Genomic DNA, 15,533 nt, shown 5'->3' with positions numbered 1-15,533 from the left:
CATTAGGGTTCTGTTCACGGACATAAAAAGCATTGTCTTGAATGATCCCCTAATCTAATGGCTTGTCTTGAAATTTCCTACTGGAATGATTAGTTTGCAGTTTATAGTGATATCTCTGACCTTGGGCTGCTTCAGGATTATGGGAAAGACAAGACACCATTTGATTATTGTGGTGACCATAATAACATGTGGATGGAAGCTCCATGCATAAAGAGGCAAAGAAAGCAGACAACCAGAAACTGCTATTGGCTGAAACTCCAGGTGCAAGTTTAATATGTATTTCTAGGACTGTGTGGGCAAAAGGTAGCTTGTCTTACCGATAATGAGTGAACGCATGCTTTTGTTTGATCCCAGTCTTTGGTCATTCATGGACATCTCCCCCCCCCCCTTTTGTAATTTTTATCCAGTTTATTTATTCAAGTGCAGTCACTCAAATATATGAGTAAATAAGCTGCTTGATTGAATTGTCATAATTTATTTATACAGTACCTCATATGTTTAGGCCATGGCACATTAATTTAAAGCAATAATAAGGTCATGCTCACAGATATTCTCTAAATATTTGGATAATATTCAGTGCAGACCATTGAAGACTGGTAGGTTGTCTTTTCAGGGGTTCTTAAATATTGAGGTTGTCCATGATTCTCTTCTTGTATCTCTGGGTGGGAGTCTACCACCACAATCCATTTCAGTCTCCTGCTTTTCATTTCTATGGTACTATCATTTCCATGTGCCTTCTTTTATGTGTTTATATATGAAGGGCCAAGCAGCTGCATTCCCCAATCTCTTATGCATTGTAAGCATTTTCCCTGACTATTATAGGAAATTACATTACACTGTAAAATTTCCTATGTCCAGTTCAAAATGTGCATGTTAAGACATGCTGACTGTGGGCTCTGTCAGTTTTCAAGAGGCAGCTGTTACATGTCTATTAGTGTGTGTTGTGTCAAGTGATTGATGTAAATAAAGTGTGTATGCAGCAGTGTCTTTGGTAGGCATGAGGAATTTATTTAAAGGAATTCGTTTTCTTCTTATAGAATGTAGGCAGAAAAAAGCTAGTGGTGGGTTGTAGTTTAATTTAGCTACACTTTTGGATATCTTCTATTTAGATTGACAAGAAGGGAAGGATACCCGCATAACAGTCATACTAACAGGACTTGCACTTCAGAATACTACTGAGGAGGGTGTAACCAGATGCATTAATGAGTGTTTGTGCTTTTTTAAAAGTGCACATGAGTTTTTGGATTCTCATTAAAGTGTTGTGCCTTGGAAGAGAAACATCGGGTTAAAGAGCCAAAGCGTTTTGACAACTTACTACAAAACAGTAGTATAGGAATAATCCAGTTATCTCAGTGTTTCTTATTTGAAGCTCCACATTTTCCTTTATTTAGCTCAGTGTAGAGTCAGATGGCTGGAAGAGGTCTGAATTTATCTTGTCCAATTTCCTGCCCAGAGCATAACTCCTTCTACAGAGGATTAAACTGTGTACAGACAATATTGTTGTTGTTCAGTCGTTCAGTCGTGTCCGACTCTTCGTGACCCCATGGACCATAGCACGCCAGGCCTTCCTGTCCTGCGCTCTCTCCCGGAGTGTGCTCAAGTTCATATTCATTGCATCAGTGATGCTATCTAGCCATCTCATCCTCTGCCGTCCCCTTCTCCTTTTGCCTTCAGTCTTTCCCAGCATCAGGGTCTTTTCCAGAGAGTTTTGTCTTCGCATTAGGTGGCCAAAATATTTGAGCTTCAGCTTCGGTATCTGTCCTTCCAATGAGCAGTCAGGGTTGATTTCCTTTAGGATGGACTGATTTGACCTCCTTGCAGTCCAGGGGACTCGTAAGAGTCTTCTCCAGCACCACAGTTCGAAAGCATCAATTCTTCGGTTCTCAGCCTTCCTTATATAGTCCAGCTCTCACAGCCATACATTACTACTGGGAAAACCATAGCTTTGATTATACGAACCTTTGTCGGCAAGGTGATGTCTCTGCTTCTTACTATGCTGTCTAGGTTTGCCATAGCTTTCCTCCCAAGGAGCAAGCGTCTTTTAATTTCATGGCTACAGTCACCATCTGCGGTGATCTGGGAGCCCAAGAAAGTAAAATCTGTCACTGCTTCCGTTTCTTCCCCTTCTATATGCCAGGAAGTGATGGGGCCAGATGCCATGATCTTAGTTTTTTTAATGTTGAGTTTCAAACCAGCTTTTGCACTCTCCTCTTTCACCCTCAACAAGAGGCTCTTTAGATCCTCTTCGCTTTCTGCCATTAGGGTGGTATCGTCTGCATATCGGAGGTTGTTGATAATTCTCCCAGCAATCTTAATTCCGACCTGTGACTCATCCAACCCGGCGTTTCTCATGATGTACTCTGCATATAAGTTAAATAAGCAGGGTGACAATATGCAGCCTTGTCGTACTCCTTTCCCAATTTTGAACCACTCGGTTGTTCCATGTCTGGTTCTTACTGTCATTTCTTGACCCTCGTACAGGTTTCTCAGGAGACAGGTAAGGTGGTCTGGTATTCCCATCACTTTAAGAATTTGCCACAGTTTGTTGTGATCCACACAATCAAAGGCTTTAGCGTAGTCAATGAAGCAGAAATAGACGTTTTTCTGGAATTCTCTTGCTTTCTCCATGATCCAGCGAAAGTTGGCGATTTGATCTCTAGTTCCTCTGCCTCTTCGAAACCCAGCTTGTACTTCCGGTAGTTCTCAGTTCGCATACTGCTGAAGCCTATCTTGTGGGATTTTGAGCATAACCTTGCTGGCATGTGAAATGAGCGCAATTGTGCGGTAGTTTGAACACTCTTTGGCATCGCCTTTCTTTGGAATTGGTATGTAAACTGACCTTTTCCAGTCTTGTGGCCACTGTTGAGTGTTCCAAATGTGTTGGCATATTGAGTACAGCACTTTAACAGCATCATCTTTTAGGATTTTAAATAGCTCAGCTGGAATACTGTCATGTCTGCTAGCTTTGTTGTTACTAATGCTTCCTAAGGCCCACTTGACTTCACTCTCTAGGATGTCCGGCTGAAGTTCAGTGACCGCACTATCATGGCTATCAGGGACATTCAGATCTTTTCTGTATAGTTCTTCTGTGTATTCTTGCCACCTCTTCTTAATCTCCTCTGCTTCTGTTAGGTCCCTGCCTTCTTTGTCCTTTATCATGCCCGTCTTTGCACAAAACGTTCCCTTAAGATCTCCAATTTTCTTGAAGAGATCTCTAGTCTTTCCCATTCTGTTGTTTTCCTCGATTTCTTTGCATTGTTCATTTAAAAAAAGGCCTTCTTGTCTCTCCTTGCTTTTCTCTGGAACTCTGCATTCAGTTGGATATATCTTCCCCTTTCTCCCTTGCTTTTCGCTTCCCTTCTTTCGTCAGCTAAAGCCTCATCAGACAGCCAGTTTGCTTTCTTGCACTTCTTTTTCTTTGGGATGGATTGAGTTGCTGCGTCCTGAACAATGTTACGGACCTCCGTCCATAGTTCCTCAGGCACTCTATCAGGTCTAATCCCTTAAATCTATTCCTTACCTCCACTGTGTATTCATAAGGGCTATGATTTAGGTCATACCGGAATGGTTTAGTGGTTTTCCCTACATTCTTCAATTTAAGCTGAAATTTTGCCAGAAGCAGCTCATGATCTGAGCCACAGTCAGCTCCAGGTCTCGTTTTGACTGACTGTATAGAGCTTCTCCATCTTTGGCTGCAAAGGACATAATCAATCTCATTTCGATATTGACCATCTGGTGATGTCCATGTGTAGAGTCGTCTCTTGTGCTGTTGGAAAAGAGTGTTTGCTATGATCAGCGTGTTCTCTTGGCAAAACTCTATTAGCTTTTGTCCTGCTTCATTTTGTACACCAAGGCCTTGCCTTCCTGTTATCCCGGTGATTTCTTGAGTTCCTACTTTAGCATTTCAATCCCCTATGATGAAGAGGACATCTTTTTTTGGTGTTAGTTCTAGAAGGTGTTGTAGGTCTTCATAGAACCGATCAACCTCAGCTTCTTTGGCATCAGTGGTTGGGGCATAGACTTGAATTACTGTGATGTTGAATGGTTTGCCTTGGATTCGTACTGAGATCATTCTATCGTTTTTAAGATTGTACCCCAGTACTGCTTTTCCCACCCTTTTGTTGACTATGAGTGCTACTCCATTTCTTCTAAGGGATTCTTGCCCACAGTAGTAGATATGATGGTCACCTGAATTAAATTCGCCCATGCCTGTCCATTTTAGTTCGCTGATTCCCAAGATGTCAATGTTCAATCTTGCCATCTCATGTTTGACCACCTCTAGCTTACCTTGATTCATTGATCTGACATTCCAGGTTCCTAAACAATATTGTTCTTTACAGCATCGGATTTTCTTTTCACCACCAGACACATCCACAGCTGAGTGTCCTTTCGGGTTTGGCCCAGCCGCTTCACTCTTTCTGGCGCTACTTGGAAATACCCTCTGCTCTTCCCCAGTAGTATATTGGACACCTTCCGACCTGAGGGGCTCATCTTCCGGCGTCATCTCTTTTAGCCTTGTGATACGTTCCATGGGGTTTTCTTGGCAAGAATACTGGAGTGGGTTGCCATTTCCTTCTCCAGTGGACCACATTTTGTCAGAACTCTCAGCCATGACCTGTCTGTCTTGGGTGGCCCTGCACGGCATAGCTTATGGCTTCACTGAGTTACGCTCCTTTGAGAAGGAAATAACTTCTGTGTTATATATGCAATACTACATAGATGACTAGTGGTGTAAACTGTAGCAGGCTGAGTTTGCTTCTGAAAAAAATTTATGAGATGTTTAAAATCTACTGATAAGTGCTGGCAATGTGACAGTGTTGCAGGAATCTTGACATACAGAATATGGAAACATTTAGCTATGTCTAGGGCAGCCACTTATGCATAGCCAAAAAAGAGAAAACACTTCACCACAAGAAAGGATGTATATTTCCATAAAATTTTCACTATGTTAATGTATAGGTATATATGCAAATTACTATAATTTTAATAGAAATAAAATATATCTCACCTCAGTGGGGAAGACAGTGACCACATGACCTGTGTGCATGTCCAGGCGCTAATGGTCGGTGCTGACCAACTTCAAGGTTACTGTTCTCCCTGCTTAGGGTTCTTTTTTTAATGGACTTGGTCCGGACAGCTCTTCGGACAGCTCTTCAAACAGAGCTTCTTTTCCTCTCTGTCAACCTTTCCCAACTTGGTGCCCTCCAGATGCTTTGAAAATCCCTTCTCATCAGCCCCAGCCGGCATGGCCAATGGACTGGAATCTGGGAGTTGTAGTCCAAAACATCTGGAGGGCACCAAGTGGGGAAGGTTGAAAGAGAGGAAGCCTACAAACAAAGGACTGTCATCTGACAGCCCTTCAAAAAGAGGAATGTTCTCTCTCAAGTAGGACACATGACCACCCTAGTGAGGATGTTTAAGAATACATATTGTGTTACTGATTTTCTTAGATATGACAAAATTAGCAATGTCCTTGTAAATATTTCCTAAAGAATTGTCCCTCCATTGGGTACAGAGTGTCTCACTAAATATAAAAGGAATTGATTGAAAACTGAAGTGGCCTCAGATGACCTCAATGGGCAATCAAGTTCACAGGGTAAGAAGGCACTCCCAAACTCATCTAGAGACTTTTATGCAATCCCAAGCAGTTGGTGTTGATGTATTATTGTTGGTTTTAATGTTCATTGCTTTTAAGTTTTTGTGCACCGCCTTGGTAATTTTAGAAAAAAGGCAGTATAAAAATATTAAAAATAAATGTGAGGAGTTAAAGTTTTCTTTCTATTTTTCTTATATTTATTTTTGGATAGCATTCTAGTTTGGGCAGGTTTTTGTCTGCTGTTTGGTACTGGAACAGTATAATGTACTATACTGTTACATATTCTAGCTGCAGTGCAAAGAGAAATCTGCACACTCGGAAGAGAGATGTGCCTGAGCCATTAAGATAATCTACCATTGGTATAAAGACAGGCATGCTCATGAATTTTTCATGACTGCAGAATTTCACAACCAGAATATTTAAAAAGATGCCACCCTAGCTAAATGTGATGAATGAATGCTGAATCATTCAAGAGATAATGGCATCTGTCTCCCTTTTGTCGAAGTTTTCATCCTACCTTTGGAGAATGAAGAATGCATTTGATGTCTTCTGCTAAATACAAACTGATACCCATTTTCTGTCATAGAAAATGGATATTTTCTATGAATTGGAATTCATTGAATTAGTATAGGTGCAGGATGGGGCTTGTTAGTTTGTTTGTTTTTAACAACTTCAAACCCCCAAATTCTTTCGTAGCCATAATTCCCTGTCCTTTTACATTGCTAAACCCTTTAATGTAGACACAGGGTTCTTTTTTGATGCGCTGAACAGTTACAGCCTTGCACTCTAATTTCTACAGAATCTTAGAGCTTATGTAGTACTAATTTATAATAGTGTCAGTGTTCAGTTATTTAACCCACTAAAAACTAACACAGTGTTAAAATGGGTGAACTCAGAAACTGCAATTTAGCCCTTTACTTTGCTAAAACAATGATGTGTTACAAAGTGATCTTGCAGGTTTGGCAGCTGGGCCTGAGGAGCTGTTTGTCAAGAGGGAAGCCCCTCCCCGATGATAGAATCATGGAGAGGGTGGGGAGAGAGCACAACCTCACTGGCAGTTGGAACTGACGGTTGGGATTTGTCAGGTAGGGAATAGGCAGTTAACTTGAGGGAGAGAAGGTGGTGGATTCGATCTCGTTCTGTCTTTGTCACACACATATAATTGTATTACCCTCTAAATGACTCCAGGGTTGGAGTTAGTGTAACTAGGGATTGTACCCAGTTTTTTTTTCCTTTTATTTGTGAGTGTATGTTCTGTATGTTAATCCTTGTTTTCCATCTGTAAAACCTGCCTTTTTGCCTATGAATAAATAAGCCCCATTTTGACTATTCAGTAGATCCTGTGGCATTATTTTAGAGATTCCCCAATAGGCCGTATCCTCAGACCTGCTTATTGTGTTCAGATTTATAAAGATTAAGGGTGCTCCTGGCCCAGCCAAGAAAATATGGCAAATAGGAAGTGGTGGAAGTAATACTGGTCCGGAAGCTGGAGCTAGTGCAGAATGCAGCAGCCCAGCTGTTGTCGGGAGATGCCCCTTTTCAGCTTGCAACTCCTTTGCTGAGGGAACTGCACTGGCTGCCTATTTGCTACCCGGCCAGGTTTAAGGTATTAGTACTAGTGTACAAAACCCTAAACAACTTGGAACCAGGGTACCTGAGAGTGCCTCCTTCCTTACCAACCTGCCCAGTCATGAGGCCATCAGAGGGCATGTTCCTGGTGGTTCCACATGGACCCATGGCCCAGTTGGAGTCCACCAGGAAAAGAGCCTTTAGTGTGGTGGCCCCCTTCCTGTGGAACGCCCTGCCATTGGAGGTCAGGCAGGCACCAACGTTGTGTTCCTTTTGGCCCCTCCTGAAGACATTATTATTTTGAGAGGCCTTCCTTGAGTGACCAACCACGGGTTATTAAATTCGGCCTTATTGGAATTTGTCTTTTTAAAATGTTTTAACTGTTTTAACCTCGTGTTTTATTATTTTATTTTGCTGCTCACCTCTCCGAAATCATTTGGTGTGGAGCGGTATTTAAATATTGAAGATAAGATAAAATACTACCTGAGCAGACATTGGGTATAATTAGTTACTTATTAATATTGGAGAGCCTCCTTAGTCACAGGGAGGTGGTACACATTGCATAAACGGGTAAGCAAGCCTGTTCTTGTGCTCTTCCTTTTTTCCTCCATGCTGCCATTAACTATCTTGCTGGATAGGAAATATGACCCAGGTCAAAAGTAAAACTCTCTATTTAGAGTGTGTTTTCCTTTTTCTGTGGGTAATAACCTTAATCTTTAGCATACTTCAGTGCTAGCTTTGATATGCTGGAAATGTGCAATTGCATATTTATTCATAAAAGAGATTTTTTTTAAAGGATGATTGAAGATACTGCAAAATATGCGTAGCTTTCATCCTTCAGTTGTCATCTTAATGAGGTCAAGGCTAAATTAGGATCATGGACATGGGGCCAATGCCTACCATGGGAAGAATCCAACAGTACACTACCACTAGCACTATGTCAGTAGCACTTGCTAGTATGACAGGTTTCCATGGGAAATGCCATGTGGATGCTAATGAATGAAACATCTAGACAGCTTACAGTTACTCTGTGAGGAATGCAGTCATGGAAGAATTGCCTTCCCTTCCCTAGGGTTGTGTTTCTTTTGGATGGAGACCACTGATGGCTGCCAGAGGCAAATATAGTTTCTAGTTCCTTCAGGAGCAAAGGGAAAACTATGCAGAAGCATATGAATTAAAAAAGAACTCTCTAGTGATGGAGTTGGAATAGGCCTTGGCATCAACCAACTTACTCCTCCACTGATTGCTCGTTTCGAAAGGTGGGATCCCAGCAGCGTGAGACTGGGTGGATGGGAGTTCTCCCATCATTACTGAGAAATGCCAAACTGATAAGATTGCCATGCTCCATGATCTTATTGTGGATGAGACTTCTGATCTGGCATACATCAATGAGACTTGGCTGGGTAAAACAGCTGGAAGTGAGTTGGTTATGCATGGGAGTTGGTGCAGCCGCTGCCTAGGTACTGAGATCAGGCAATTGGAAAGATGGTGCTAAGGACACTTTTCGTATGGATATCCTCTTGGGTCCATAAGCTTTGTTACATTCTCCTGATCCTGTGACTGCCTGTGTTATCTCTGGGATTGCCAGGTCAGCATCATCCCATTCCCTAAGATTTCAGGGCCAAAACCTGAGACCCAGGGGGTGGTTCTTTGTGATGTCACAGGGCAAGCCCTTCAGTAACATTTGTAAAATGGTGTGTGCATGCGTGCGTGCCTGCCTGCATGCATGCATCTCTCTCTCTCTCTCTCTCTCTCTCTCTCTCTCTCTCTCTCTCACACACACACACACACGCACACACACAGTGTGGGTTTCCTGTATGCAATTAAATACACAAGAAGAATTATGTTTAACTGTTTGTACAATAATGAAGAAACTGAACTTGCAATCGTAGCATTATTTGCACAGTGCTTAAAATTTACACTTGGAACTTGAATTGCATGCTGTGAACCACTGTGGTTGCAGCTTTATATATTTGAAAAATTGGACACAGTTCAATTTAGAACTGAATTTAACACAAAGCTCTGCTTTAACTAGGGGAGCTAGCATGTGGTTCCTGTTGTCTGTCCATATGTTTCCCATGAGAGAAAACACCCTTTCTGCATAAGCATTACTTATTGGGATGGCAATCACAGCACTAACAATCTGTGCAAGGGATGTAGATATGATGTTTTTCAGTAATTGCACCCATTTCTGCTTCAGAGGAAGAGCCAGTTTTCTCAATTCTGACAGGGACTTTTGAAATAGGTTGTGCTCTTCAAAATATCTTGTACATTAACCTCAATGTCCAGAATCTTAGTAACTTTACAGACATGTTCAATGCCTAGTTTCTCTGAGTCTAGATCAAGAACAAAAGCTATGAAGTCCTGTAGGGTTGTGTTCTCAAAAGTCATACCATTTCCAAGGTAGGTTATTTCCTGACTGTACATTTTGATTGCATCTGTTTTGATGTACACATTGACAATCAGGTAGCTGTTTTAAACTTAATAACAATTTAGTTCCAATTTTTTTTAGTCCCTGCTATTAATTAATTTCTTCCTCAAGCTGAATGTGTGCAACTGCAGAATGATTGCATGCCCTCCCCACAAAAAATATAGTGATGGAAAATGTTCATGAAAATAGAGGTAGCACACTGGGAGTGAAAATTGGGAAGTGGTATAGGTTGTCATCTTATCTGCCTGATAACTAATAAACTGCCATATGGCATCATTGGCCTGTTCTTTGCCCAGCTCCAGGAAATAGGATTTAATGACAGGCCACAAGAGAATAGCCATTCGACAGCAGGGAAGAGAAAGAGAGCCACCAAATGTTTCCATGGCTGAAAAGTGTACGGAACTTTATGCCAAGCTCCTCAAAGCTTTCCTTAACTTCCCTATTTTTAAGGCTGCTCCAGGAGAATTCAGTGTAAACTTTATAAATAATAGCCTTCACATCATACTTGATCTTTAAATAGACATGTTTGGCAGCATTGTGGAGCACATGGCAATAACACTTGGCTCTGACGAGAGAACTCTTGTGTGTTTTCAGTATCTGGAATACAGATGGCTTTGCCCCATAATTTACAGCAGCATTGTCTGCTGTATAAGGAACTACCCGAGATAATCCAAGATAATTTAAAGTCCTATGAAGGTTGTCACTGATAGAAACTGCAGTCTCTGATGGTATCTCATAAAGGTCCAGCAGTTTCTCATGGACTCCAAGGTTAGTATCAAGGAAACTAATTTCCGCGCAGTCACAGGAAACATTTTACAGTTGCCCTTGTTAGAGGCATCAGTGGCAATAGAAAAATGTTTTTTCAGTTGAATGGCTACCCAGTGCCTGCACAACATTTTCAACTGAGTGGGGTCCAAACATGTTTTCAGTTATGCTCTCTTCCTTGGTTCTCCCACAGTGCATTTTCTTGGCAACAGCAGGGTCCTCAAGCATTGTTGATGCTAGTGTTCTGCCACAGTCCACATTTAAGTAACTGTGCTGGTGCATGACAGCATGGTACCCACTGCCAACCTTTACAGCAGCAATGTTCAGACCCTCTGAACTCTTAAGTCTTTGAAAAGGAGGAAGACAAGGCAGCATTTTGCCCCACTGTTCTGGAGTTTTTATGTGCATTTCACTTCCCAGATGCTTTTATACTGCCTTGACGCCATCATATTTCAGTGTAAAGTTAATATCACACTTCCTGCACTTTGCGGTTGTGGGGTCAACTTTCACAATCCATTCTTTAAATTCATTGTTGTCTCTCCAGTCATCCTGAAACGATGCCGAGTATCTTTCCTTCTTAGCTGCAAGAATCTGTTCCCTGCCTTCAAGTTGCATCTGCAGGACAAGGATTGTAATAGAATGTCGATGTACAATTACTTGTTCTCTTACAACACTATGTCACATCATAGGGGTTGGTAAAATTCAAGTATACTTCTGAACAGACATGGATAGGCTTGCACTGCCAATGACATTTTCAGATAATCATACTGTTTTACTGATAAAATTAGTTTTATAACCAACATTAAAACTAAAAGAAACCTCACAATTGTGGGGGAACCTTACCTTTTTTTCCATGCAAGAGAGCCAACAGGCTAACGATCTGCTCCAATGGTACAGCAGCTGAAAAGGAAAAAGAAAGGCCCTCACAAGTCACAACCCATGCTAATTGTGGAATTTCACCTCTGAGAAGTTCCAACAGAGGCAGGCAAGTCAGGCAGGCAGGCTGACATATGAGCAGCATATTCATATTGCAAAAGCACACACACTGTCCCATACCCAGCACTCACTGACCATTTGTGTGCCACTCACTCGCTGACCCAGTTCGCACATAATGGCGGCATATCGTCAGTTAATTAACTCACAATTTGCCACAGTGCATGCTGGGAGCGTTCCATGACCATTTTGAATATTCAGCTCCCGGTTGAGCCTATCAGGGGTTGCTATGTGATGGACGAACCCAGACACTATAGGTTAATCATGAGTTAAACAACCCACAGTTATCCTACAATTAGTAGTTAGATCTACAATTAGTAGTTAATTAAATCATGATTTGCCACTGTGACATGGGAACACCCCAGCTGTCTTGCCTGTCTTCCATTCTGTGATTGAATCATTCTTGTGATAATGGTTTCTCAGTAGGCTGACCATATTTCTTTGAGACAAAAATGGGATATTGGGATGACAAAAACAGGATGGATCAAACTGAATGTAGGGCAGAAAGAATCTCTATGGGCGGAATGATGGTAGAAATAACAGTAAGACTCACCCTCCTGGCTCCCACATGCTGAATGGGGCTTAGCAACGCCTCTTGAATTCCCTGCCACTGCAGACAAGCCAGAGGGCGGCGTCTGATCGTCGCTAGCTCAAGAAGCCTGGCCCTGACTGGATAAAGTAAATGGAACTTCCTCTTTCGTCACACTAGTAGTTTTACAGCACGCATTGATTAGCATAGAGCCTTATGATAAACGTGTCCAGTTTTTTACAAAAAATTAAAAACAGGACAAAATTGACATTTATATTAAAACGACGGGACGGTTGGGAAATATGAAAAAAACGGTACTGTCCCGTTTAAAACGGTACGTATGGTCAGCCTATTTCTCAGTCTCTCTATCTGAAATCACCTCTCGTGTCTCCTTTGTGTAGCTTTAGTCTCCATGCCCTCTGCCTGTACTAAGCACATTCTGCTGAGCTTCAGATAACCTGCAGGGAGTGGCATTTATCCCTGTCCTCTAATTGGAAATTGAAAAAAATATTGGGGAGGGAAAAAATACCTCTTATGGAACGTTTTCTCTTTCAAATGAGTTATTTTTTTAAAGCTCTGTTTTAAACTAATATTGCTGCAAAACTCAGGATTCAAAGATGGTAATTTGAAAGTAGCTGAAAACCCTGAGATTTAAGGTTGCCACCCTGACAATAGACCCCAGGGCCTGAGACTCAGGGTCACAGCTGGAGATCTGGCAACCCTAGTTGTCTCCACCATATGTTATATCAGTTTTCCCAACTTAGTGCCCTCCAGATGTTTTCGACTTCAACACCTGTCAGCTCCAGACAGCATGACCAATGGCCAGGAATGCTGGGAGTTGTAGTCCAAAACATCTGGAGGGTCTCAGGTCAGAGAAGGCTGAGTTATATTAAAGAGGACATCTTACCCAACTTTACTTTGGATGTCAGCATTCACAGGATGTAAATATTTATCCCAAGAAGAGTAGAGTCATGTCTTCCTTTTTCAATGAACCTGTTCTTTAATTGTACTGTGTAGAGAACAGCAAGAATATGTGATTTACAATCCTGTTTGGTTGCATGTATTACTATAGAATCGACCTTCCTTCCTACTCTTGTGGTTGTTGGAGCTTTAGAACCTCGATTCACCAGCAAGTGCATTCTGTGATAGGGCCCTTTGTCTACATTTCTGAATGGGGTAGGCCAAAAATGTTGCCGCTATGCCAACACTGAATCTGCACTACTTAAGCTTGGCAGAATCCTACTGACTTCTCTGCAGCCTCTTTAATGAGTTTGATGTGAATATTGCATGTTCTGCCAAACTACCAGATTGGCTGATGTCTACAGGGTAAAAAATAGTAGCACGCTGCTGTGCTAATTATAGCAGCCTCAGACTGTGCTCCCAATAGGTGACAAGACACTGAATGCCAGATGAGAAACATACTTTCTTTTTTTCTTGCAATAAAGAAAACAGATTCTGGTTACAAAGTGAATTAACATAGAACATCATTTATCAGAATGGTCTGGGAGATATTCAAAACATTTGGGTAACCAGAAGTTCTGCTTACATAGGATTAAAAAAAAAAAAAAACCCTATGTAAAATCCTACATAAAATGAGTGCTGTTAGCAATGAATTCTGGGTTCTAGCAATAGAGGTTCTACTTTAAGCAGAAATCTCTGTGTAGCTTAGTATATCCACTGAAAATGCTGCTGGCTTACATTGACACTGAATCAATATAAACTTCTGCTTGCTGAAAAAACGGATATTGCCAAATGCTGCTTGGCAAATTCACATACGCTTACCTCTTCAAACTGTCCCCTAATGCCAGGACTGTGAGGTCTGACCATACACAGACCCAGGTAGCTCACTAGAGGGCTGTCCTCATGGGGGATTTGCTGTGAATTGGCCTGGGAGCATGTCAAGGTTGTTGGCGGCAGATGATGCTGTGGCCAATTTGCAGCCACCCCGGAGATTTCCAGGGGGAAAGCTGGATTTTCTGAGACTACTTGTACTCTGTTTTATTTCTTTAATTCGGGTTCTCCATGCTTCTGGTGCTGTGTGCCCCTATCCTTCTCATTTACTTCAGCATGATAGCCCTGTCCAGGGGTGTGTCTTTCACCTGGCCATGACCTCACTAAGCCTTTCCAGCCTTCAGAATCACCCTGCACCCCCATTTCTCCAGTAATTAGCCTCTGTGATGATGCACTTCTCTGATGTTTGCATTACTTCACTTCTCCATTGTTGTATTAATTCATATCTCTGATATTGTGCAAAGTCACTTCTTTGATGTTATGTAAAGTCACTTCTCTGATCTGGTGATGTCTTGGGAGCCTGTCATTGCAAGTAGGGAGAAAGTGCTCAGAGAAGGAGAAAGGGTGTGTGTGGAAGCAATAACTGCTACAGTTTGCTGAAATGGGGCAAAATTGGGGTGGATGGGTGGGCTGTTCTCAGGGGGAGCCTTCAGATGCTGCGCTGGGGATTTTGGCTTCTCAAGGCAAAAGTGCTTATATTGGGGACCAGGGGAGAAGGAAGGCAAACTGTGACAGTTTGCTGGAATGGGGCAAAATGTGTGTGTGTGTGTGTGTGTGCTTCCATAGGGATCCTATTAGTTGCTCTCCATTCATAATACTTTAGTAGCAAGTGGAGCCTGGACATGGGCTGTGAAACAAGTCTCTCTCATTGGTTGAGCAGCTCCTGCCAGTTTGATGACATTCAGTTCTGTTCCCCCCATCTCACCCAGAAATATGTTCCTTTCAAGTGCTGTGTGACCCCTGAAAACTATTTTAAAGGTACACTTGGTTTATCTTGCTTCGTGTATCCCTGACAGACCAAAGCCAATTCCATGAAAATCCAGATAATACTCCAATGTGCTTCTCATTCCATTGTCATGAAGATTCCCCCACCCCTGGTGAGATCCCAGCATTGGATCACAAGACTGCTGGTTCAAACCTTGGAGTTCCTGACAGTGATACTGTTTTCCTGTCCTGTAGTATAAAGGAGCTGGGTAGAATATTTAATCCTCTAAAAATGTTCATTGAATAAACTTTATGTTCACTGTAGTGTTCTGTGTTTGCCATCAATCAAAAGAGTATAACACTTCCAAAAAGTTCTAAGTGTTTCTTTCTTTACAGAGCCTGTGTCATCTTAGGTGTGATATTTCTTCTGTCCTCTCTATGTATAGTGATCAAAGCCATCCACGATCTTGCGACTAAGTTGCTTCCAGAAGTGGTAAGACCTTTTATTTTATTTTAAAAATAATTCTAAAATGTCAGATTTCAATAATCATGCTTAGTTTTAGAATGGTTTTTCAAAACTGATGTGAAACTTTAGCTGCATGACTCTGATTTTCAATTATGTTGTTGTGACACAAGGGTTTTGTACTATTTATTTGTTTCATTTCTATACCACCCAGTAACTGAAGCTCTCTGGGTGGTTCACAAAAATTAAAACCACAAAGCGCAGCATAAAACAATATAAAATATGAAAGCTTAAAACCACAATATAACAATACAAACAGAATAAAACCAGAATAAAACCTAGCAGCAATGCAGAGATTTAAAATGCAGATTTAAAATACGGAAGCTAAAAGACTAGGAAGCTAAAATACTGGAAGAATAAAAAGGTCTTCACGTGGCGCCGGAAGGCATACAACGTAGGTGCTAGGCAAACC

General features: G+C 41.6%; 1 protein-coding gene and 1 long non-coding RNA gene across 7 annotated transcripts in view; one reads left to right on the top strand and one right to left on the bottom strand.

The window, feature by feature from the left end:
• Positions 1-15,533, top strand: part of TMEM163 (transmembrane protein 163) — a 171,589-nt gene that overhangs the window by 117,283 nt on the left and 38,773 nt on the right. For all 6 annotated transcript variants that reach the window (XR_014784207.1, XR_014784206.1, XR_014784204.1 and 3 more), the window contains exon 5: positions 14,995-15,091. Coding sequence is in view for 2 of the 6 variants with exons in the window: in XM_084808801.1 (XP_084664927.1) it covers positions 14,995-15,091 (97 nt within the window). In the remaining 4 variants the exon portion in view is untranslated. The remainder of the gene's footprint in view (positions 1-14,994; positions 15,092-15,533) is intronic.
• LOC146358362 (uncharacterized) lies at positions 10,783-12,961 on the bottom strand. The gene is made up of 3 exons (XR_014784208.1): positions 12,791-12,961; positions 11,205-11,261; positions 10,783-10,976 (listed from the first exon to the last, which is right to left on the bottom strand). It is a non-coding gene; the product is annotated as an uncharacterized LOC146358362 (long non-coding RNA).

Source organism: Heloderma suspectum, chromosome 1 (genome assembly GCF_057233095.1).
Source record: "Heloderma suspectum isolate Gila_16-S chromosome 1, 16-S_ref, whole genome shotgun sequence".
In the NCBI taxonomy this organism is placed as follows: Eukaryota; Metazoa; Chordata; class Lepidosauria; order Squamata; family Helodermatidae; genus Heloderma; species Heloderma suspectum.
Note: the sequence above shows the minus strand (reverse complement) of the source record. Positions and strands in the feature narration are given on the sequence as shown.